Source organism: Mirounga leonina, unplaced genomic scaffold, assembly GCF_011800145.1.
Source record: "Mirounga leonina isolate KUSES-001 unplaced genomic scaffold, KU_Mleo_1.0 Mir_172, whole genome shotgun sequence".
Classification (NCBI taxonomy): Eukaryota; Metazoa; Chordata; class Mammalia; order Carnivora; family Phocidae; genus Mirounga; species Mirounga leonina.
Genome location: NW_023270442.1, coordinates 9,706,924 through 9,730,405, shown reverse-complemented (window position 1 = coordinate 9,730,405; position 23,482 = coordinate 9,706,924). Strand labels below are relative to the sequence as shown.

At 35.3% G+C, this 23,482-nt stretch overlaps 1 protein-coding gene across 3 annotated transcripts in view; it reads left to right on the top strand.

The window, feature by feature from the left end:
• The window catches only part of LTN1 (listerin E3 ubiquitin protein ligase 1), a 64,441-nt gene that overhangs the window by 5,937 nt on the left and 35,022 nt on the right, over nucleotides 1–23,482 (top strand). For 2 of the 3 annotated variants that reach the window (XM_035017542.1, XM_035017543.1), the window contains exons 3-18: nucleotides 471–569; nucleotides 1,480–1,710; nucleotides 3,572–3,624; nucleotides 4,324–4,504; nucleotides 9,006–9,179; nucleotides 9,752–9,942; nucleotides 10,668–10,803; nucleotides 11,907–12,716; nucleotides 13,116–13,157; nucleotides 15,896–16,085; nucleotides 16,549–16,788; nucleotides 17,599–17,752; nucleotides 18,546–18,690; nucleotides 19,184–19,370; nucleotides 20,936–21,095; nucleotides 22,447–22,551. In XM_035017542.1, coding sequence (XP_034873433.1) covers nucleotides 471–569; nucleotides 1,480–1,710; nucleotides 3,572–3,624; nucleotides 4,324–4,504; nucleotides 9,006–9,179; nucleotides 9,752–9,942; nucleotides 10,668–10,803; nucleotides 11,907–12,716; nucleotides 13,116–13,157; nucleotides 15,896–16,085; nucleotides 16,549–16,788; nucleotides 17,599–17,752; nucleotides 18,546–18,690; nucleotides 19,184–19,370; nucleotides 20,936–21,095; nucleotides 22,447–22,551 — 3,098 coding nt within the window. The remainder of the gene's footprint in view (nucleotides 1–470; nucleotides 570–1,479; nucleotides 1,711–3,571; nucleotides 3,625–4,323; nucleotides 4,505–9,005; nucleotides 9,180–9,751; nucleotides 9,943–10,667; nucleotides 10,804–11,906; nucleotides 12,717–13,115; nucleotides 13,158–15,895; nucleotides 16,086–16,548; nucleotides 16,789–17,598; nucleotides 17,753–18,545; nucleotides 18,691–19,183; nucleotides 19,371–20,935; nucleotides 21,096–22,446; nucleotides 22,552–23,482) is intronic. The other variant, XM_035017544.1, reaches the window with a different exon arrangement.

The window sequence follows — 23,482 nt, the reverse complement described above, 5'->3', positions numbered from 1 at the left end:
GAAAATCCTTTTGTTAGAATAAAATGTCATTGGTATATTTTATGTAAAGAAAAATGAGCAATCGTTTATCACTAATAAGTTCTTTTACAATTGTACTTTTTTCTGACACATAGACTTAAGCTTAGTTTTTACCTTTTATTTTCTGGGCTATAAATTAGTTTGTTGTTCTGCACTTATTTGAACCACTTTGGAATTCTGGGTGTATGGTTTTTCCCATTAGAGAATGTAATTTTGACCCTATAGTATTAAATGGAGTTTTTGTTTGTATACATTTTATTAAAAAAAAAAAGAGAAGTTTCTATTATAGTATGTTGTGAAGGAACTCTTCAAATTAGTCCCATATGGCATAAATAGAAGCAGTGTATTCTCCCATTATATAAAATAGACTAAGCTTCTAGAACAGAATAAATATAATCAATAGATAATATTGTGGCTGTTGATCCTTAGTAATGTTGCTAATTTATTTTTAGGCTATGCAGGAATTTGGAACAATGTGTACAGAGAGAGACACAGAAATTGTAAAAGGAGTCCTTCCATACTGGCCAAGAATTTTCTGCAAAATTTCACTTGTAAGTGTTAAAAAACTTATACTAGTTTTTTGTTGTTGTTACACAGTTGTTTTTTTTTTTTTTTAAGATTTTATTTATTTATTTGAGACAGAGAGAATGAGAGAGAGAGAGCACATGAGAGGGGGGAGGGTCAGAGGCAGAAGCAGGCTCCCTGCCGAGCAGGGAGCCCGATGCGGGACTCGATCCAGGGACTCCAGGATCATGACCTGAGCCGAAGGCAGTCGCTTAACCAACTGAGCCACCCAGGCGCCCTGTTACACAGTTTTTTGTTTTTTGTTTTTTAAAGATTTTTTATTTATTTATTCATGAGAGACAGAGAAAGAGACAGAGGCAGAGGGAGAAGCAGGCTCCCCACGGAGCAGGGAGCCCGATGCGGGACTCGATCCCAGGACCCTGGGATCATGACCTGAGCCGAAGGCAGACGCTTAACTGACTGAGCCACCCAGGCGTCCCTGTTACACAGTTTTTGATTGAAGTCATGGGGACTGTTACATTTATATGACTCATTTTTGGTGAGGATTATAAAATGTTATGTCAGTATTATGCAGATTGGATCATGTTAGTTGTATAAAGTGTATTGGGAGTCTGTTTTCAGAAATTAGGTAATTACTAGAGAATTACCTAGATACTTTCTAGTCATAGTAAAATTTGACAGTTTAATTTCTTTGCATGTTTGCTGCAAAAGAGTGAGTGTGAATTTGAGTCTATCTTGAATAGTTTTTATCTCATTGCAAGAAGGGGCAAAGGAAAAATGAATCAAATTTCTCACAATTTTTAAACTTAATAATTTTAGTTTAGCTCTGCCCGTAGGTGAGTTCTTATTAATGGGTCATCATAGCATATCCAGAAATGTCTGTATTTGTATTTTTATGGGCTGGAGCTATTTTAAACCATGTTATATTTTTACTAGGATCATGATCGCCGGGTTCGAGAAGCCACACAGCAGGCTTTTGAGAAACTTATCCTTAAAGTGAAGAAGCACTTGGCTCCTTATTTAAAAAGTTTAATGGGCTGTTGGCTAATGGCTCAGTGTGATACTTACACACCAGCTGCATGTGCAGCAAAAGATGCCTTTGAAGCAGCTTTCCCCCCAAGCAAGCAACCCGAAGCCATAGCGTTTTGCAAGGATGAAATTGCAAGTGTAAGTTCTTGGAACTGTTCTCCGTTTTCTTCCTCAAGTATTTAAGGGATATAAGGCATATTATAATGGTAGCTCTTTTACCTGGCCTTGTGAAGATTGAGTAAGTAAGTGGCGTTTAACAAAATTGACCATTTTTGATTTTTAACATAAGTAACATTTTGGATTGAATCTTTCTAAGTTATTTAAGTTTTTCATCTTTAATTTATAAATATTAGTCGTAGTACCTAAAAGATTTGGGTTTATGCTTTAGGCTACAAAATGTGAAGAAAGAATACATCTAAAAAATAAATCTAAGTTTATTTTCCCCATATTTCCATATCAGTACATGTATACAGATCTACTTCATTCTTTTTGTTGACTTTCTGATATGGATGTACAACAGTTTATTTAACTCCTTTTATATTAATAAACATTTGGGGTTTTCCCTCAGTTTTTTATTATAACAAATACTGCTTCAGTGAACATTCTTGAATAGATCTCTTCATACCCTGTGGAGTGATAGTAAAATTTATAGTAACCATATGTCGGGTCAGAGGATAAGAACATTTAAAATTTTTATAGATGGTGATAAATTGCCCTTCAGAAGTCTATATAAATAGGCTTACCTATCTGATCTTTCCACCTAATACCTCTCCTACACACACACGTGCATTCTAGTTCCCCATTTAAGTTCTTGGTTCTTCCATTCTTTATTTTTCAGGTTTACCAAGTTTGTTTTTCTAGGGATGGGGTTTGTAGCTTTAATCATATTCTCAAAGGGAGTTGTCTAACCCAAGAATCATTGGTTTATTTAACATATCAAGTATTAAGTGTTGTGAGAGTGAAGTGTGATGAGTTGGAACACTAGGAGTTTTAGAAAATGGATTTTGAGATAACTAATTTGACTATTCAGGTTTTCATTTGGTTGGTTTTTTGTTCTTGGCTTTGTTATGGATGGGTAACTGATCATTGAATATGTGGATTATTTCCTCCATTATTCCCCCTTTACTTGGTTATGTCACAGTTCTTAGAGGTACTGAGTTTGAACTTTCCCAAGTTCAAAACCAATTTTGTAGAGAGGAGTTAGGCAAATGAAGACCAAAATGTCAGATTTATAGTTATTACATTATACTGTCTGTAAGAACATAGGCTCCAGGTCATACACACAGTGGGTTCTAGTCCCACTGTGCCATTAGTTTTGCATGTGACCTTGGGCAAGTTTCTGTGCCTCTATTCATCTATTAAAGTGGAAATTGTACTTCATTGAGTAGTTGTGAGGATTAATTTAGTCAATGGATGAAATGTATTCAAAGCAATACCTAGCATGTGGAAAAGCTAAGTAAATGTTACCTATTGTTATTGCCGATAAAAGGGGTCCTAGAACAGTGGGTTCCCTAGTCTGCATCCTGGAAGTAGGCAGATTTACCCACTTTGAACGGAACCTTAGACATTTCTCCATGATGAAGCAGAGCACAACATGTGGTCTCCTCTATGAGCTGGGAGGCGCTCAAAAAGAGGGGAGAGGAAAACAACCTAATTTCTCTTCCAAACTTACTCATCGGGAATTCTACTTCACTGCTGTGTACAAGAGGAATGGAGGAGCAAGAGACCAGGAGTATTTAAGGGGAAATTCCTCTTGACAGGTATTGGAGATGTTCGGAAGAAGTATCCTCTCCTTTTTATCCCAAAAGCAGTCAACCTTGGGGATTGATAGGGAAAGAAAAATAGGTAAAATTCAAATCTTTTAGTTTTGCTGCTTCATTTGCTACTTTTTGGGGGAAGGGGTAAAAACTTTTAGGTCAGATAAGGTTTATGTTCTAACTGTTCACCATTGACAGTTCAATAAAATCTCAAGGTTATGGAATTACCCCCCCCCCCATAGGTGCTACAGGATCATCTTATAAAAGAAACACCTGATACACTCAGTGACCCACAGTAAGTTATGTTCTATCTGTGTAACTCATGTTAAGAATTTGTTTCGCTCATAGGTAATAAGACAATCATTTCAAGGTCACATTTTTAAAAAAGGGATTGTAAAAGTAGAGATGAAAATACTTAATATAATACTATATGCCAGGTGCTGTTTTAAGTGTTTTTACTTGCAAGTTGTCCTGTTTAATTTGAATTATCTGGGAGTTACGTGTTTTGTTCTTTTACAAAGAAATATTTTTATGTTTTTCCCACATTTACCTTTTGATAGTCCTAGCAGGAATCATTTTAAGGTCTGGTTGAAATAGTGAAGAACTATGAATAGTTCTGTTGAAAGAGTAGTAAAATGTCCCATTTACTTTTATGTACAAATAAAACTATGAGAAGTTCATAATGGAAAGTAATCTTAGATGCACTGATACCAATTCCTAGAATCATCTTGCTACTGAGAGCAATATATTTGCACACTTTTTTCAAGTCACAGCTTTTCATCTACTTTCACCTTGTATTAATTGAAAAATATGTGATTAAAATTCTGTGTATGTTCATATTTTAAGGGAGGAGGGTTGGCACAGGGAGGTAGAATGTAGAAATAAAGCAACTTCAGTAGATATTTAATGATAAAACATTTAAAAAAGAAGTGCCAAATATGCAGTTTGGCTTATTTTCAATCCTTATGTATATTTATTTTCTTTTCACATCAAGAACGGTTGCAGAGGAAGAAAGAGAAGCTAAATTCTATCGGGTTGTAACTTGTTCCTTATTGGCCTTAAAAAAATTGCTTTGCCTCTTACCTGATAATGAGCTTGATTCTCTGGAGGAGAAATTTAAGTCTCTTTTATCACAGAATAAGTTTTGGAAATATGGAAAACACAGTATACCTCAGGTATCTTAATCTTTTATTGTAAACATTTCTGTGATTCCTTTTTTTCCACTCTGATATTGTTTATATTTTTGCTTTATGCTTATTATTTATGTTTAAAACTCAGTGAACACATCTTTGTGGTTGGACTGAATTCCTCTTTTACTGCAATGTTATTGTATTTTCACTTTTTTATTTAGTTATTTAGACCTCAGGTTCAGAGTTATATTATTACACTCCTCTGTTCATTGTGCTTTAAAATTGTTGCTTTGTGTGAGGCTCTTCTAACTTAATGCATTTTTTCTCTTTTGTCTCTGCTTCCCTTTTCATCCTCCACTTCTACCAGCTAACCATTCTAAATGTGCTTAGTGTATGTCCTTTTGTATGTAAAGTTGATGCTTGTTATTCATGGTAATTAGGTTATATGAAGAACCCGCAAACATTGAATTAGTGAATACTGAAGCATTGCTCCTAGGGGAAATATAAGATTAGGTGTCTGCGAGTCTTTGGTCACAACATTTTTCTCGGTCAATATATAACCTTGTTTTATGTATGTTTGTTTAAAGACATCTTAATATATATTGCTGATTCATTAACATTGAACTCCTGGACAATAGCACTAGAAGTCATGCCTGAATGAAGCTTATCTAATATGCATTTTCTCTGTTAGGCGCATCATAGCCCTTTTGCATGTATTTTTAATTCAAATAAATGATACTATGTTATATTTCGTTCCATTTATTTTTTACTTAGTACTTTTTAAGTACTAGGTGGCTCAGTTGGTTAAGCGTCTTAACTCTTGATTTTGGCTCAGGTCATGATCTCAAGGTTGTGAGATTGAGCCTTCATTGGGCTCCACTCTAAGCATGGAGCCTGCTTAAGATTCTCTCTCTCTGAAAAGAAATAAATCAAAAGTACTAAAATACTTTAAATCTATCATGTTCTTATATGTATATTTGGTCCGTGCCTTCTAACTGCTCTGTAGTACTCAGAATTGCATTCCTTCCATTTTACCCCCCCCCCACATTCTCTCAGTGGTAGACGCCCTGATTGCCTCCAACTCCCTGCCTTCACAACAGGCAGCAGTGAACATCTTCATTCATATCCCTTCAAATCTGCAAGGATTTCTTTTTTTTTTTTTTTTAAGATTTTGTTTATCTGACAGAGAGAGACACAGCAAGAGAGGAAACACAAGCAGGGGGAGTGGGAGAGGGAGAAGCAGGCTTTCCGTGGAGCAGGGAGCCCAATGTGGGACTCGATCCCAGGACCCTGGGATCATGGTCTGAGCCCGAAGACAGACGCTCAACCACTGAGCCACCGAGGTGCCCCTGCAAGGATTTCTTTTTATTTATTTGAGGGAAAGAGAGAGCATGGGTGGGGGAAGAGAGGGAGAAACAAATTCCCTGCTGAGTAGGGAGCCTGATATAGGGCTCAGTCCCATGACCCCGGGATCATGACCTGAGCCGAAGGCAGAGTCGCCAGCTGAGCCACACAGGTGCCCCAAATTAGTTTTTTTCAAAGAAGTATCCTGAAAGTTGAAAGACTGTCTTATCCTTACTCTGGCACCTTTGTCAAAATTCAGTTGACCATATATCTTGGATTTTAATTTTAGACTCATTATTCCATTTATTTATATGTTTATCCTTACACCAATACCACACTCTCTTGATTATTATTGTTTTGTAATAAATTTGGAAACCCTCCAGCTTTGTTCTTTTTAAAAAATTTTAGGTTATGTTAGGCTATGTTAGGCCCCTTTCATCCTAAAATAGTATTTTATAATGTGTTTCATCCTGATCATGTTTATAATTTTTGGTGCTGTTGTGAAATGGGTTTTGTTTTTTGTTACATTTTTTATTACATTTTTTATTTTGTTTGTACTGAGATAGGTATCCTATACTTTTGTATGTTAATTTATATTCAGCAACTCTCTCAAACTCTTGTTAGTTCTAATAGTCAGTGTTTAGATCTTTTTGAATATTTTTTTTTTAAAGATTTTATTTATTTATTTGAGACAGAGAGAATGAGAGAGAGAGAGCACATGAGAGGGGGGAGGGTCAGAGGCAGAAGCAGGCTCCCTGCCGAGCAGAGAGCCCGATGCGGGACCCGATCCAGGGACTCCAGGGTCATGACCTGAGCCGAAGGCAGCCGCTTAACCAACTGAGCCACCCAGGCGCCCCTCTTTTTGAATATTTTTATAGCCTGTTATTTTGTTATGATTATAGCTACTTACTTGGGTTACTTTCCAATTCTTTTTTTTTCCTTGTCTCTTAGTATTTAATTAGGTCCTGCAGTTGAGTAGAAGTGGTGATAGCTGGCATCCTTTTCTTGTTCCTGACTTTAATGAAATAGTTGTAGACTCTTAATATTTTGAGTATTGGGGTGCCTGGGTGGCTCAGTCGTTAAGCGTCTGCCTTCGGCACAGGTCATAATCCCAGGGTCCTGGGATCAAGCCCCACATGGGGCTCCCTGCTCTGTGGAAAGCCTGCTTCTCCCTCTCCCACTCCCTCTGCTTGTGTTCCCTTTCTCGCTGTCTCTCTCTCTGCCAAATAAATAAATAAAATCTTAAAAAAAAATTCCTTATTTAAAAAGAATATTTTGAGTATGATGCTTTCTCTAGATTTTTTAAGGTTTAAAGTTTCCTTTTCCTTTTTTTTTTTTTTTAAAGATTTTATTTATTTATTTGAGAGAGAGAGAATGAGAGAGAGCACATGAGAGGGGGGAGGGTCAGAGGGAGAAGCAGACTCCCTGCTGAGCAGGGAGCCTGATGCGGGACTTGATCCAGGGACTCCAGGATCATGACCTGAGCAGAAGGCAGTCGCTTAACCAACTGAGCCACCCAGGCGCCCTCCTTTTTATTCTTAATTTGCTGAGTATTTGTCATAAATTAATGATAAAATTTTCTTGATTGCTTTTTCTGATATGTTTAAATGATCATATAATTTTCCAGCCTAGCATTTAAGAGATAAACTTAGTCATGCTGTGTATTTATCTTTTTAAGTACACTGCTAAAATCGATTTGGTAATATTTTATATAAAATATGCAGAAATAAAGTACTTTGTGAGGTTTAATATAGGTGTATATGTATTTTTTTATCCCAGAAAATATTATTATGATACTCTTTGAATCTTTTTACCTGCGTATTTATTGCTTTGTTTGCTCTTTATTCCTTTTTTCATCCTTCCATCTGGGATCATCTGCTTTGTATGTAGAACATGTCCTTTGGATTTCTTTTTGTGTTGGTCTGCCAATGATGAAGTCTTTTTCTTTCCTCTATCAGAAGATATTTTTATTTCACTTTCTTTTTTTTTTAAGGTTTTATTTTTTCAAGTAATCTCTACATCCATTGTGGGGCTCAAAGCTACAATCCTGAGACCAAGAGTCTCATGCTCTGTTGACTGAACCAGCTAGACACCCCTTCATTCTCATTGACCTAAATTTTAACTGGGTACAGGATTAAATATTGGCAGTTGTTTTCTTGTTGATTTTATTGTTGCTATTGAAGTTAGATGTCAGTCTTACTGTCCTTCCTTTGAAGGTAGTTTGTCTTTTTCCTCTGGCCACTTTTAAGGTTTACTCTTTGTTTTGGTTTTGTTTTTGGTTTTGTTTTTTTTGTAGTTGCACCATTTTGTGTCTTGGTGTAGATTCCTTTTTATGTGTCCTGCTTGGGATTTGTTGGATTTCTTGAGTTTGTAGATTGGTGTATTTCATTGGCTCTACAGAATGCGTAGCTATTAACTTCTTCAGATATTTCCATTACTTCATTCTCTCCTCTTCCTTTGGGATTCTGATTAAATATATATTAAATCTTCTTTATCCTCTGTGTTTTATGTTGTCCTTGGTGTTTTTCATCTTTTTTGTCTTCCCATGCTACTTGGTGGATAATTTTTTTATTTCTCATGATCTGTTCTTAAACTGTGAATTGAGTTCTAATCTATCTATCATGTATCTATCTTTCTTTCTGCCTGTTTATTTTTAGTTTAGGAATTGTGTTTCATTCTTTTTCACATCTGCTGTGCTTTTTCTGAGATCCTTTTCCTTTCAGATTTCTTTAAACTTTTGCTTCTTTAAATATAATAAGAATTGTTGATAAGGAATTTGTAACTGATAATTCAAAGATTTAAAGTCTCAGATCTCTGTGTCATCTTTTGTTTCTGCTGATAGTGGCTGATGGTTTCTTAGTTTTTGTTTGGTTGGTTGTATTTAACTTTGTGCGGCCTAGTAGCCTAGTGCATCAATAGGAATAATTTGAGGCCCCAACTGAAGGCCTCAGCCACTAGAGAGGATCTGGCTTCAGCCAAAGAAATAGAAAGTTGAATTCTTTCTGCCTTCACTTTTATGTGGTAATTCCTAATGTCCTTTCAGCCCACATACTCTACGCAAGATTTTAAAATGTTTTTTCTAGGCTTTTTAGTTTTATTAATGGGAGGGTTAGTATGAATAAACAATTAAGCTATTAAATAAAAATTTCATCGTAGCTCTACTAGGCTTTAATTTAATCCAGCTTTTCCTTTTTTGTTTTAGATCCGCTCAGCTTATTTTGAGTTAGTTTCTGCTTTGTGCCAGCGTATTCCACAGTTGATGAAAGAGGAAGCATCCAAAGTGAGCCCATCTGTTCTACTTAGCATTGATGACAGTGACCCCATTGTGTGCCCAGCTCTCTGGGAAGCTGTACTGTATACACTTACAACTATTGAGGTGTGTAAGAGAGGTACATCCAGTACATCGGGGAGTATTTGTCTTCTTAGTTTGTATTTTAGAAGCCTTAGATATGATGTGAGAGAGAGCCTATCAGATTATACTATCTAAAACTTACTGGAAAAAAATATTTTCTTAGAAATAAAATACTTAATCCAAAACTTGGTATAAATCTTAAACTGACTATAAAATGGCATAGAGTTTTTATTGTACTTTTAGTTTAGCCAGTATCAATTATTCTTTAAACCTTATGTGGTCCAGTGAAGTCAGTATATCTGAATCTTTTATTTAAGATTGAATATTGCTGTCCCTTTTACAAAGCAGCTTTTGTAGAAGTCTTTTAAGTTAATTATTTCTGATCAATTATGTGTTAAGCACGTATGATTACTATATGTAATAAATTTATTAAAGTTTCTGAGTTTTAGTTTAAATTTAGTTTTAGTTTTAGTGATGAGAGATTTTAACCTCTCTAGGTAGAATGCATGATTATTACTTTTGAGAGCTTATATGTCTCTTAATTGGGAAGAGTATTTTATGATCTCTAATTGTTATTATAATCTTTCCTTTGTTAGGACTGTTGGCTTCATGTAAATGCAAAAAAAAGTGTGTTTCCGAAGCTGTCAGCTGTGATCCGTGAAGGTGGTCGGGGTCTGGCTACTGTCATATATCCTTATCTTTTGCCATTTATCAGCAAACTCCCTCAGACCATTACAGATCCAAAGTTGGATTTCTTCAAAAATTTCCTCACCTCTGTAGTTGCAGGGTAAGGAGTTTAAATTTCTTGATCACAAGAGATTTTTCTTGTTTGCATATATGGGTAGGATGACATACTCGTTATTGTCTGATTTAAATTTCTCCAAATTGTTTTGCTGTTCATTAAGCACTTTTAGAGTTTTCAGAGAATTACAATTGGAATCCTTTTCTTGGGTACTTTCAAGGCTTCAGTTGTAGTACACAATAGAAAGTGCAATGAATATGGTAAGGCCTTAGATGGAAATAGACCATTTTTCAAATGTCATTTTTTGTTATGTTGATAAATACAAATGCCCAAATGGAAAAAATGAACCACTGAAGAGTTTGTAACTTCCATAAACTTAAATATGATAGCTGTTTTTAAAGTCATAATTTAAAAAAATCATTTCTTAGTGTAATTGTTGAACTTAAAAAAGATACTCAGTTTTATTAATGATTACAAAATTATTTTTTACTACATTATTATCTTTATTTAAGTCCTCTCTTTAAAATTTCAGATGGATTTGTTCCTGAATAGAAAATAGATATGTATTCTCTTTTGTTGACATATTTGAAAATATGCTTTTTTCACACTTCTTCAAGTTCCTATTCTGAGTTTTTAGTTTAAGAATTTTACTGTAAAAAGTTCTCTTCTTTTGGTATGATGCCTTATCCATGTCTTTATTTAGGTGTTTCTGAGTTGCTTATTTTCTTTTTTTGTGAAAGAGTAAGCCATAGTTATTTATTATTTCTTAGGCTGTCAACAGAAAGAATAAAAACCAGCTTTTCAGAGTGCTCAGCAGTAATATCAGCTTTTTTTGAATGCTTACGTTTTATAATGCAACACAACTTAGGTGAGGAAGAAATTGAAGAGATGCTCATCAATGACCAGGTACTTATAATGTAAAAATCATCAGTGCCTTTGCACACTGACTATAAAGAATCAAGCCCATTGTATCTTGTTGCCATTTTTATTAATTAGCCTTCATTTGGATTTCATTTTTTATTATTTACAAATTGAGTAACGTGTATTGCTGACCAACTAAATAAAAATTCTATATTGTTTGTTGCCAGAATAATACCATAATTCTTGAGTACTAATTAGTCTCTGGATGTGCAAACCCTGTTTATTGTAGGGTTGTAACACAAAACATAGTTTCAAAGTTGCTATTTGTGGTCTTTTATATTAAGTGTAAATTATGCAATAATTTGTTACTTCTAAAATATTTAACAACATTTATCCTTTTGTGAACAGTTGTGCTTGGCTTTTAGAGCCAGTGATGAGAGCAAGTTCTGGAATATGGTTCCTTATGTTAGGAAATTAATGAAATTATATAAGCGTAGATCCCGGTTGAGGTCTCCGTTAACTTCTCTTTGTAATTTAAGAAAAAGAGTTCTGAACTCTATGGGTCCTGTATGTCTTTCATATTGATTTAGAAAAAAGTAAAAAACTTGAATAAGTTCAGAAAATGCAAAGAAAACTATATTATTTGTTAATGACCAATAATCTTGATTAATTATATCATAAAAAGTAATTTAGGGGGAATGCAGCGAAATTGTTAACCTCTTTGTATGATATGAAAATGATCTTCAAGTTAACTCTTCAGAGTTTTGAGGGGGAAAAAAATCAATGTTTTTCAGTTATTAAATATGGAATTTTATAATATTTTACAAATACCTTGTTTATTTATTTTTTTTAATTTTGAGAGAGAGAGAGCAAGCAAGCAAGTGGGAGGAGGGGCAGAGGGAGAGGTTTAGAGAGAATCTTAAGCTGGCTCCATGCCCAGCTCGGAGCCTGACTCGGGGCTTGATCTCAAGACCTTGAGATCATGACCTGTGCCGAAATCAAGAGTCGGGGGCTGCTTAAGGACTGAGCCACCCAGGCGCCCCCCCCGCCCTTGTTTATTTAATTTTACTTGTTTTTTTTACAAATACCTTGTTTAAATTATATTGCTCCTGAAAACTGAACTTTTCTATTTCTACCTTCTCTTTTAGTTGATTCCTTTTATTGATGCCGTCCTCAAAGACCCAAGATTGCAAGATGGGCAGCTGTTTAACCATTTAGCAGAAACTTTAAGTTCCTGGGAAACCAAAGCAAATGTGGAAAAAGATGATAAAACAGCTCACAGTTTGGACAAAGTGCTACTGAATTTTTGGGAAAGACTCTCAGAGATCTGTGTGGAGAAAATCAATGAGCCAGAAGCTGATGTGAAATCCGTGTCAGGTGTATCTAACCTGCTACAGGTCCTTCAGAAGCCAAAGGGCTCACTGAAGTCAAATAAAAAAAAAGTTGGTAAGGTTAGATTTACTGATGAGCTACCAGAAAGTAATAAAGAGAATGAAAAATGTGTCTCCTCAGAAGGCGAGAACAGTGAAGGCTCTGAATTAATGACTGAACCTTCTCTCACTCATAATTGTTCAGACCTTATATCACCGCTAAGGAAGAAACCTTTGGAAGACTTGGTCTGTAAACTAGCAATGATGAGTTTTAATTATGTCAATGAGCAAAAGTCGGAGCAACATCTAAGGTTCCTTTCTACTCTGCTTAGTTCTTTCTCTTCAACCCAGGTATTTAAAATGCTGTTAGGTGATGAAAAATGGAGTATTGTCAAAGCTAAACCTCTTGAAATAGCCAGACTTGCACAAAAAAATCCTGCAGTGCGGTTTTTATACCAGAAACTGATTGGTTGGCTAAATGAAGATCCAAGGAAGGAAGCTGGTTTCTTGGTGGACATTTTGTACAGTGCCCTCCATTGCTGTGACAATAATATGGAAAGAAAATATGTCTTGGATGATCTCATCGAGGTATTGTTCTTGTGTATCTCTTTAAACTATAATGGTTTACATTGCCACACTAATTATTGACAAATAGAATGAGACCTGCATGGAGGTTATTCTTGGGTGGTTTCTTGGCTGTGAATATCTGTTTAAAGAAGAGCAATATATTCTTTCCAATTTTAGTATATGTGCTGCCAAAGCGAGCACAAGCAATATATTCTTGATTGTGATGGGGAGGTGTATGAGACTTACGGGTATGTGTTCAGTAAGAATGGTAAGATGACAAATGCTTGGTAATAAAAGGCAAAGTTTTTTAGTCTACACTTTTTAAAGTTGGAGTAGCTAAAAAAGTTTTAGTTTTGTAGTGATTACATAGCGACTTCATTCCTTCTAGCAGATTATTTCTAATTCTTTTTCCTCTTTCAGGGGGATCTGAAATGGAATTCTATTCTTCAGGTCATTGAAAAGGTATCTTAGGGATTTTTTTTTTTTCTTTTTCTCCTTTTTTGTATTTATGGGTATAGAAAAATTAAAACCAATCCTATTCACATGCAGGTATGTAGTCAGGTGTCTCTGTTAGAGAACTTCCTTCTTATCGTAACTTTCTTCCCATAATTGGGAAAGCTTTTGTTGTTTGCCTTTCTTTAGTATTATTTTTCTGGTTAGGAATATCAGCAAAGAGGGACTAGGCTCTGGAAAATCCAGTGTTTCTCCCCTAGCAGGTAACAAAGGGAGAGTTAAACATTTGATTACCTTTAAATTAAGACTATAGGTTTCTACCCTTATCCTAGTTACCTTTTCTTCTATAGAAATGGATTGAGTGGTTTTAGCTTTGGCTAGAACACTTCAAGAAATTAAGTTTGTCCTACTCTGGAATACTATACAGGCAAATTAAGATCTTCCAGGCTTTGTCTGATTGCCACTTGACTAAATAAAATTAGTGATAGAAATAATGAAAAGAAATCAAGGAACCTAAGCAATTTAGAAGTTTTAAAAATGGCTTAAGTGTTTTATCCTAATAAAGATGTAAATGATGCAATACTTTTCTTTTTTTTAAAGATTTTATTTATTTATTTGAGAGAGAGAGAATGAGAGAGAGCACATGAGAGGGGGGAGGGTCAGAGGGAGAAGCAGACTCCCTGCTGAGCAGGGAGCCCGATGCGGGACTCGATCCAGGGACTCCAGGATCATGACCTGAGCCGAAGGCAGTCGCTTAACCAACTGAGCCACCCAGGCGCCCGATGCAATACTTTTCAACCATAGAAATGTTTAGACTAGTTACCTAAAATTTTTATTTTAGCATTTTTTATTATTTTTAAATTTTACACAGATAACTTTTTAATTTACTTTTTAATTTAAGGTTTTTTTTTTTTTCGTATCTTTATTTTAAATTATGGTAAAAGCCCCATAACAAAATTTGCTATCTCAACTATTTCTGCGTTTACAGTTCAGTAGTGTTAAGGATATTCATAGTATTGTGAACCAGTCTCCAGAATTTATCTTGGAAAACTGAAACTCTATGCCCATTAAATAGTAACTCCCTATTTCCCCTAATAGTTTCTTTTTACAGAATAAATACAGAATATTAATTTACTGTTTTTCAATGAGAAATATAACTTATCAATATTTCATTAGTTTATCCAGTACCTTCTCTTTCTATAGACAGGGTACATGAAAAGCCAAATTATCAGAAAGCTACTTGGTAAGTCTAGAATCAGAGCAAAAGGAGTTAATAATTTGATAAGAGAAGACTAATACCCATTTTTAACTTAGGAATGTACTTGCCAGGTAACTCAAATACTCATATCCATTTGGAAGACTATGCTCTTCCTGGGTAGAGTTTAGAAGTTATGGGTGTGTTTGCCTCTTACACTTCCATGACTAACTGGTCTCTTCACCCCTCCTTAAAGCTGGTCAGGTTCTTTCTGTAGATTGGTTAAAACATTAAGTATTGTACTTCATGTCTTGCTAACTTGAGAGACATTTAGAAGTTTATTTCCTGGATTCTTTAAAATAGATCAGTTTTATTTAGTAAACTGTGTTAGGAAAGCCAATATTATAGCTATATAGACTCTAGTTTTTCTTGTTTTTATGCAACTTTATACTTTATGATCAGAGTTATAAAGTCAGCTTCTTTAAAAACAAACCTGAATTTTGTAACCAGAAAAGGACTTTTGAGATTTTCTAGGTTAATCTTTTCTAAAATGAGGAAAGAGGCCCAGGTTGGTTAAGAGATTTGTCCAAGGTCATAAAGCCAGAATAGTGGTAAAGCTTGGGCTAAAATAAAAGTCCTGGTTACCTACAGTTTCTTAAATAAGAGGATAAACAGTTTTTTAGGCACCACCCAATCCGCACTTGGATTTTTTTTTTTTTTCCAGATTGCTTTGAAATGAACCAAGTTGCAAATTCCTTTCTTGTCAGCCCTAAAGCAAAAGAAGCTCTGGAAACATGGATCAGCATGCTTTTGGGGGTGGATTTACAGTTTTTTTTTTCCTTGCTTCCCCACTCCATGAAAATAAACCAGTTGCTGTTAGATATCTGGCCTCAGTTACTATTGCAGAGAATTAAGGGAAATAATAAGGCCCATTGTTCATATTGAAGTAACTTACAACTATTAAATAATGGTTGTTCTTTAATTTTAGTAAAATTAATGAACAAAAATTTAAAATATAGAGCATTTTAAAATCTGTCTTCAAAGTTCATCCATTCATTATTCATTGAACATATCTGCAGTGTTGATAGCAGGTATCAAAGAAGTTTAAGACAGTCTCTACTCTCAAGGAACTTACAATCCCATTGGAAACAAGACATACACAGATGAAACATTATAAATAATAATACAATCCAGTAAGTGCTTTAGAAATTCAGAGAAAAGCAGTGATGAGTATGGACTGGAGTGGATGGGGAAGATTTCGTAAAGCAGGTGGGCTTTGTAACAATTCTGAGAGAATGGATGGGATTTTGATAAGTAAAGAAGAGGGGAAGTATTTGTGGTTGGGAAGATAGCGTGAGTAAAGCATGGAAGTGTACATAAGCAAGGCTTAGTGGGGAACAGGGACAATACCAGCCTTCTTAGAACTTGAGGAAGAGTGGGGGTAGTGTTGGGGCCATGATGATGAAGGGAGGTAATATGGTACAAGTAATATTTTAGGTAGATATACTTTTTGATCTTGCTTCTAATCTTTGCTTTGATTTTATGGTTTTAGGCATGTTCTAGTTCAGATAAACATGCTTTAGTAACTCCTTGGCTAAAAGGAGAAATCATTGGAGAGAAATTGGTAACCTTGGCAGATCATCTTTGTAATAAGGACTTGGAATCCTCAGTACCTTCTGAATCTTACTTCTCAGAAAGATGGGCTCTTCTAAGCTTGGTATTATCCCAACACATTAAAAATGGTAGGCAAAAATATGGCTTTTGTTTTTTAGTAGGAAAAAAATCTTTTGCTTTTGGGGGGGATTCCATATTGCAAAGTTTGCATGTAATTGATTAAGAATAACAAGAGTTCATTCAGATATTTTAATCTTATAAGCACCCTAAATGTTTGTTAATCTTTTTAGCATGACTTGGAAGACATTGTAATATTTTTAGTTTTATATTCTAAAGGGTTTTGAATAGCAAAGCTGTTCACTAATTTTATAGAGCATTGCTTTTTTTTTTTACTTTAAAATTGTTTTTTTACATTAGGGCTTTTATGTGTGAGAGATCAGATTGATTTATTGATATAATTTTCTTTTGTCTACTACATTTTTTTTTAATACACAGAAAGATTTAAGTGGTTGTTGACCCGAAGTAAGGTAATAAAAAACACACTGTTAATATTTTTAAAATTTTTTGTCTCTGTGAACTTTTTTTCTCTAGATTACTTGATTGGAGAAGTATATGTTGAAAGAATTATCGTTAAACTTCATGAAACTTTATCCAAAGCAAAGGAATTGTCAGAAGCTGAAAATAATGACTCGTCAGTGTCTTTTATCTGTGATGTGGCCTATAACTATTTCAACTCAGCAAAAGGATGTTTGCTAATGCCATCATCTGAAGACTTATTATTAACTCTCTTTCAGTTATGTGCTCAGAGCAAAGAAAAAACACATTTGCCAGGTAATAGCTTACTGCTCAAATGTTTTGTTGGGAATCTCCGGCTCTGACCTTCATAGTGTAAGTGCCCAGGCTTTATTAAATGAATCATAATGTACTTGAAAGTTGAAGGCATTTTGAGTAAAGGGCTACAAATCTTAAACACTTTGAGCTTTAGAAACCAAGTTAAAGATGTCTGTAGACATTATGTCTAAATTCTTTCTTGATACCAATGACACAGTTTTAGAAGGGGCCATGATAGATGAGTTGGAATCTTAACCCCTTCACTCAGTGGTTGTGGTTTGGCAAGTTGCTTAATTTCTTGATGCCTCAATCTCCACATTCATTAACGGGGGGAAGGGGGAGCGGGTAATTAATATCTCCTTCTCTTCCTCACTGTTGGTATATATCGAAATGAAATTGAGATTGCCTTTTTAAGGACTATATTGCCTTATGTATTAATCAAGACTTAATTTTGAAAGGAATGTTAAAAAATACTAGTATTGATACCCTTCCTCCCTTTTATACTAACTTCTCTATTTGGAAAAGGTATAATATTTTTCACATCTCCAAAAGGACAGTGCTCTTATAAATAAATTCAGAGCAGAAGAAAGCTAACTTTAAAAATCTTAACATGTTTGTATTTACATGGCATGAGCTAGCTTGTATTATTGCACATTTATGACCATTATTTTGTTTTGGCAAAATTTTATGTTCTCCTTTTTTAGCAGTATCTTAAAAATCTTAAGTCTACATTGAGTTATTTCAGACATTTTGTACTGATTATAGTTGCTTCATAGGGATTACAAATTACTGTTGACATCTTGATTTTAGACTTTCTTATCTGTAAACTGAAAAATACTTGGCTCTGTGGTGTGAATTTATTGATCCACCAAACTGGCAATACATATAAACAGAGTACCTTCCTATGTTTGTCTGCTCTGTGGCTGAAGAACCAAGTTCAGTCTTCATCTTTGGATATCAGAAGGTAACATTTTTTATGCTCATTTGCTCTGTCTTTAATACCTGATCACTGTCTTTAAATAAGAGCCCATGATTAGTGTGAATGACTATGGAAAATGATTTGTTATATAAGAAATCTATAGGACTCGAAGAGAAGATCCAGACAAAAAGATTTTTCCAAAAGGAATTTGTTTTAATGATCATTCATTTAAATTCCATTAAATGAAGAGTGATTTGTCTTAGCATATCTGCTGGACTCCTAATTTATGCTCAGTGATGTGATGGTGGTGCCATCCTGTGTCTTGTGGGCTGGTGTGGATTATAACCATGACCCCTCATGGCCACCACACATAGTGATTATTCTTCATTGTTTATTTTGGGGGCCAGGTAGCCACTGCTTAAAGGTGTTGAATTGCAAATATATTTCATACCTCATGCCTAAATCCATATGTAAAAGTGAAAACCAAGAGAATGCATCCAGAGGCTGTTAGGGTTGGGTCATATATTTTGCTGAACGTCATGGTTTTTTTCATACAATAAGGTAGCTGTATTTCAGAAATATCTGATCTGAAATAGGTCAAGTTCCATTCATTCTGAGATAGAAGCAGCACTCAATTTCAGATCATAAATGTTGGATTAAATCCACAATTTGGCTGTGTGTATTTTGGATATAGGGTAGAGGAGTTGCTTAGCTTCATTTTTACTAGTCTTTTTGTTCAGGTAAATTGTTAACCTGCCACAGGGTATTTAATGTGTACCGGGGTGTTAAGTTAGTCATAGCATAACTGTAATAGTTACGTTGTTTGCATTATTTTCAGTCTTCAAGTCCTCTTGTCTGCTGTTGATGACTTGTTAAATACGCTTCTAGAAAGTGAAGATACTAATCTTCTGGGAGTGTATATTGGAAGTGTAATGCCAAGCAACGGTGAATGGGAAAAGATGAGACAGTCTCTTCCTATGCAGGTATGTTTGAGATTGGACAGTGCTTATCTTATTCTGAACTTTGGACTTTGTGCAATCTTAAACATTTTTATTTTATTCTGGGGAAGAAAAAAGTAAACAAAATGACTATCTTCTGTTTTTTTTTCTGGGGAGAAAAAAGGTAAATGAAATGAGTATATTGCTTTGCCTTTACATCTCTGAATGCTCATATATTGTATGTTTGTTGTTTGTAAGACAATGGCAGTTGCCATGGTACAAGGTGAATTAGACCTAGTTTTGTCCTGAAGGAGTCTTAAATACACATGTTGATAATTTCTTAAAGTAAAACCCAAACTTCTAGGCTTCTGTGATTTTACTAATAAACTAGTAATAACTTCATTTTTGAAGTTATTCTAATAACATTTTGAAGATATTCTAATAATTTCATTTTTGTTCCCTGTCTTAACTGCATAGGTAGTAAATAATTTAGAATATCTAATGATTTTGTATATAATTTAATGTATTCTTTTTACAGTGGTTGCACAGACCTCTTTTAGAAGGAAGATTGAGTTTGAATTATGAGTGTTTCAAAACAGATTTTAAAGAACAAGATACAAAGAAACTTCCCAGCCATTTGTGTACTTCAGCATTATTGAGCAAAATGATATTAGTTGCACTGAAAAAGGAAATAGTCCTAGAAAATAATGAGCTTGAGAAAATAAGTAAGTATATATGAGCATTCAGATATAATAGAAATGTTTTGAAATAATTATAATTTTGAAAGAATTTTGATTAACCTGCAATTTCGATAAGAATCTTCCATTCCTATTAGCTGTTTTAGTGATGAGAAACTTGAAGTTACTTGAGTGGTGAATGGTAAATTGCAAATTGGATGGAAACATACTGAAATCTTGCTATAATCTTATTAGCAATAGAGCAGAATTTGGTATAAGATCCGTTACTTAAGCTGGCAAGACATTGATACAGGTAGATCCTATGGCATATATCCTTAAAGAAAATGGTTAAGTGAGTCTAACGTTTCATCAAGGATTCTGAATTTTCAGTTTTTGAACCACCAAACCTTTGTGTTCAGAGGGATGTATGTATACACACACACACACACACACACATACATTAAATACCCTGTGGCAGGTTAACAGTTTACCTGAACAAAAAGACTAGTAAAAATTCAAACAAAAAATTCTCCCATTCTAGGAAATGGTGTAGAATTGTAGGAAGCAGAGTGACCTATACAAAATGGTATTAAAGGTACAGAGGATTTGCATAATTTCTCTGTCAGTCTTGTTTGTAAGCCTTCAGCTGTAGAATAGTTAGTAGTAGAAGAGAACATATGCCCTGGGGAAGAAAGCTGGAACCCCTCTTCTGACTAGCAGCTCCACAGGCAGTTAAGGGCAAGGAGATTAGTCTGCAGTTTACATTGCCCATAGAGTGAATCTGTCCAAAAACAAAACTGGAAATTGGAGTAATGATCTTTGTAATATTTGTTTTTGTTAATTGTGTTACTAATTACAAACTGACAACATTATGTATTTAATCTTCTTATCAACCCTATCAGATATTATTATTGTTGTTTTCCTCACCTTGTTGTTTTCTTATCTTGACTTGATTAAAGTTACTTAGCTTGGAAGGGATAGGATTAGATTTGGAACCAGGTCTCAGGTCTTCTGACTCCAAAATCCATACGTGGCTTTATAAGAGAGTGTTGTGACTAATTATGTATTAAAATCTACTATGATGTGCTAGGTTTTGTGATAGGTACTGGTCATTGAATTCTCACAGCACTCCCTGAGGCAGATTTTCGTACTCTAATTGATAACTGTATGTACAGCTCATTTGAATCCAGACCAGTCTGTCACCGAAGTCCACGCCCTGTTTACTATATCATGGTATTTCCCATTCCTTAACATTGGCTTGAACTTCTCATTTCAGGTGTTGGGTCCATTAGTGGTTTGTCCTGTAAGTAACTTGTTACCACTTGAGGCAAAAATAGTAGGAAGATTCTTCCGGTATTTCTGGTAACTTAGGCTAGTTGCATTCTTAACTCATCAGAAAAGGAACCAAGTAAGATTTGGGAGAAGAGTCTTATTTTGTATCAAATGTTTTCAGGTTTCATTATCATGGAACATCTCAAAGCAGATTTGAAAATCAGTTCATAGATATTTTGAGACTGGTGGGCATAGCAGTATTAGAAAATGGGGCACAGAAGTGAAAGTGATAGAAGACCTCTTCACAGAATACACTTGATGATGTGTCGTCCATTCTATAGTTGCAGAACTGCTCTATTCACTGCAGTGGTATGAGGAATTAGACAATCCACCTATTTTCCTAACTGGATTTTGTGAAATGCTTCAAAAGATGAATATTACGTATGATAACTTACGTGGACTTGGTAATACTTCTGGCCTTTTACAGCTGTTATTTAACAGGTAAGAATCCCTTTCAACATCCATTTTTATATGATTATTTTACTCATTTTTGGCTTTGTTTCTGTAAAATGTAAGCTCACATTGTGCTAATCTTTCAGTCAGAGGGTTGGTCTAAATTAAACCCAATTCTTTTTCTTTTTTTTTTTAATATGTATTATTTGAGACAGAGTGAGAAAGCACGAGCAGGGGGAGGGGCAGAGGGAGAGGGAGAAGCAGACTCTCCACTGAGCGGAGAGCCTGATTCCAGGATGGATCCCAGGATTCCAGGATGGATCCCAGGATCCCGGGATCATGACCAGAGCCCAACGAAGGCAGGTTCTTCACCGACTGAGCCACCTAGGTGCCCCTAAATTAAACCCAATTCTTAATGATAAATACTTTGTGGATTCTAAGTCCTCGATTTACTCATCTGGGGAGATATTTGAACTTTGCTTACGTTCTTAAATCCATAAATACATTCAAGAATGGGACAGATGACAATGAAAGAAATAGAAACCTTATAGAAGTTGTTTTGTCATCTGTGATCCATCCTTCCACTACTCTCAAATCTAAGCTTTTACTTTGCATGTTGTTACAGATGTGTCTTAACAATATAACCACAGGGGCGCCTGGGTGGCTTAGTTGGTTAAGCATCTGCCTTCGGCTCAGGTCATGATCCCAGGGTCCTGGGATGGAGCCCCGCATCAGACTCCCTGCTCAGTGGGGAGTCTCCTTCTCCCCCTCCTTCCTGCTCGTGCTCTCACTATCTCTGTCTCTCTCAAATAAATAAATAAAATATTTTTTTAAAAAAAGATTATAACCACAGAACCCTCTCGCCTAGTTGAGGAAGTAGGTATGACAGCAGTCATACAGGTTATAGCAGTTACGTATTTAGCCTGTTGAAATTACTGTGTTGAACTGCTTCTGTCTTTTTCTCACTAGCCAATAGTGTTTTGAGTATGCTCTGTGGTATCAGGGGCCCCAGGCTGAGTACATCTTTCGCTGCAATCTCAGTCCACATACTTAACACTCAGAACTTTCCCCGGCTGATATTAATACCTCCTTGGTTCTTCAGCATTAACCAGGCTTGGTGTCCTGTGGAATATGTCCTTTCCCAGCTGCAGTCTCTGGTCCTCAAGGCTAATCTCCCCTATTGGGATTTGCAGGGTTTGGGGATGAGAGCTCAGTACCAGGAGTGTTGGAAGCTAAGCCTCCAGTCCATTCAGTAATGGCAGTTGTTTGGGGGCAAAATCCCTATGTGAATTAATACCCTCACAAGGTGATTTATTTAATTCTGTAAAAGGAATCAGGCAAACAGTCTTTAAAAATCTTAAACATTTTGAAAATGGATTTTTTCTTTTTCTTTTTTTAGATCCATGGAAAATGGCACCCTTTGGTCTCTAATTATTGCTAAGTTGATCCTTTCCCAAAGTGTTTCATCTGATGAAGTAAAACGGCATTACAGGAGAAAAGAAGGGTATTCTGATTTAAAATGTTTGTACTTTGTTGTATTTGGTCACTTTGGCAACCCCAACTAATGAATAATCTCTAATCAATCAGGAAACAAGGTTTAAGAAATGAGGAAATGAGTATTAAAGACTTTTTTTTAAGATTTTATTTATTTGGTGGGGGGAGAGAGAGTGAGCGAGCACACATAGAGGGAGAGGGAGAAGCAGACTCCCTGCTGAGCAGGGGGCCTGACGTGGGGCTTGATCCCAGGACCTGAGCCGAAAGCAGAGGCTTAACCAACTGAGCCACTCAGGAGCCCCTCAGCTGAGCCACCGAGGCACCCTGAGAGAATTAAAGACTTTAAAAGAATTTCAGTTGTTTTAGGGTCGGGACACACCTTATTTTATAAGTATTTTTAACTTTATAATATTTTGTTATGGAATTTTATACTTGGTTTAAAAAGCATTTTGTTAACTTGCTCTCTTTTCCCCAGAAATCTCTTTGGTAGAAATCTTTCTTTTTCTCCTCCCTAACATCTTTCTTCTATTACTTTATTTGCTATTTGGAAGTGATAGGAAAAGTTACTTACTCTTCTCTTTAATAAGGATCATCCTGTTGAAAAATACTATAGAAATGTGATAAATGTGTTCTTAAGACAAAGAAATAGATTATGGGGTTGGACATACTAGAGATCTGGAGTTGGTCATATTAGAGAAGCTGAACACTCAAACACTTAGTTGAAATTTACCAAGAGGCATTTCGAATTTTCTGATTTACCAAGAATTCTGAAATGATATGTATATGTTCTGGTACAGTAGAATTGTAAACTAAATTTCTATTTTTTCGTATTTAGAAATGTTTTATTAGTTATTATTTTGAAGTAGTTATAGATTTACATGCAATTGTAAGAAATGATACAAAGAGATTCCATATACCCTTCATTCAGTTTCCCTCAGTGG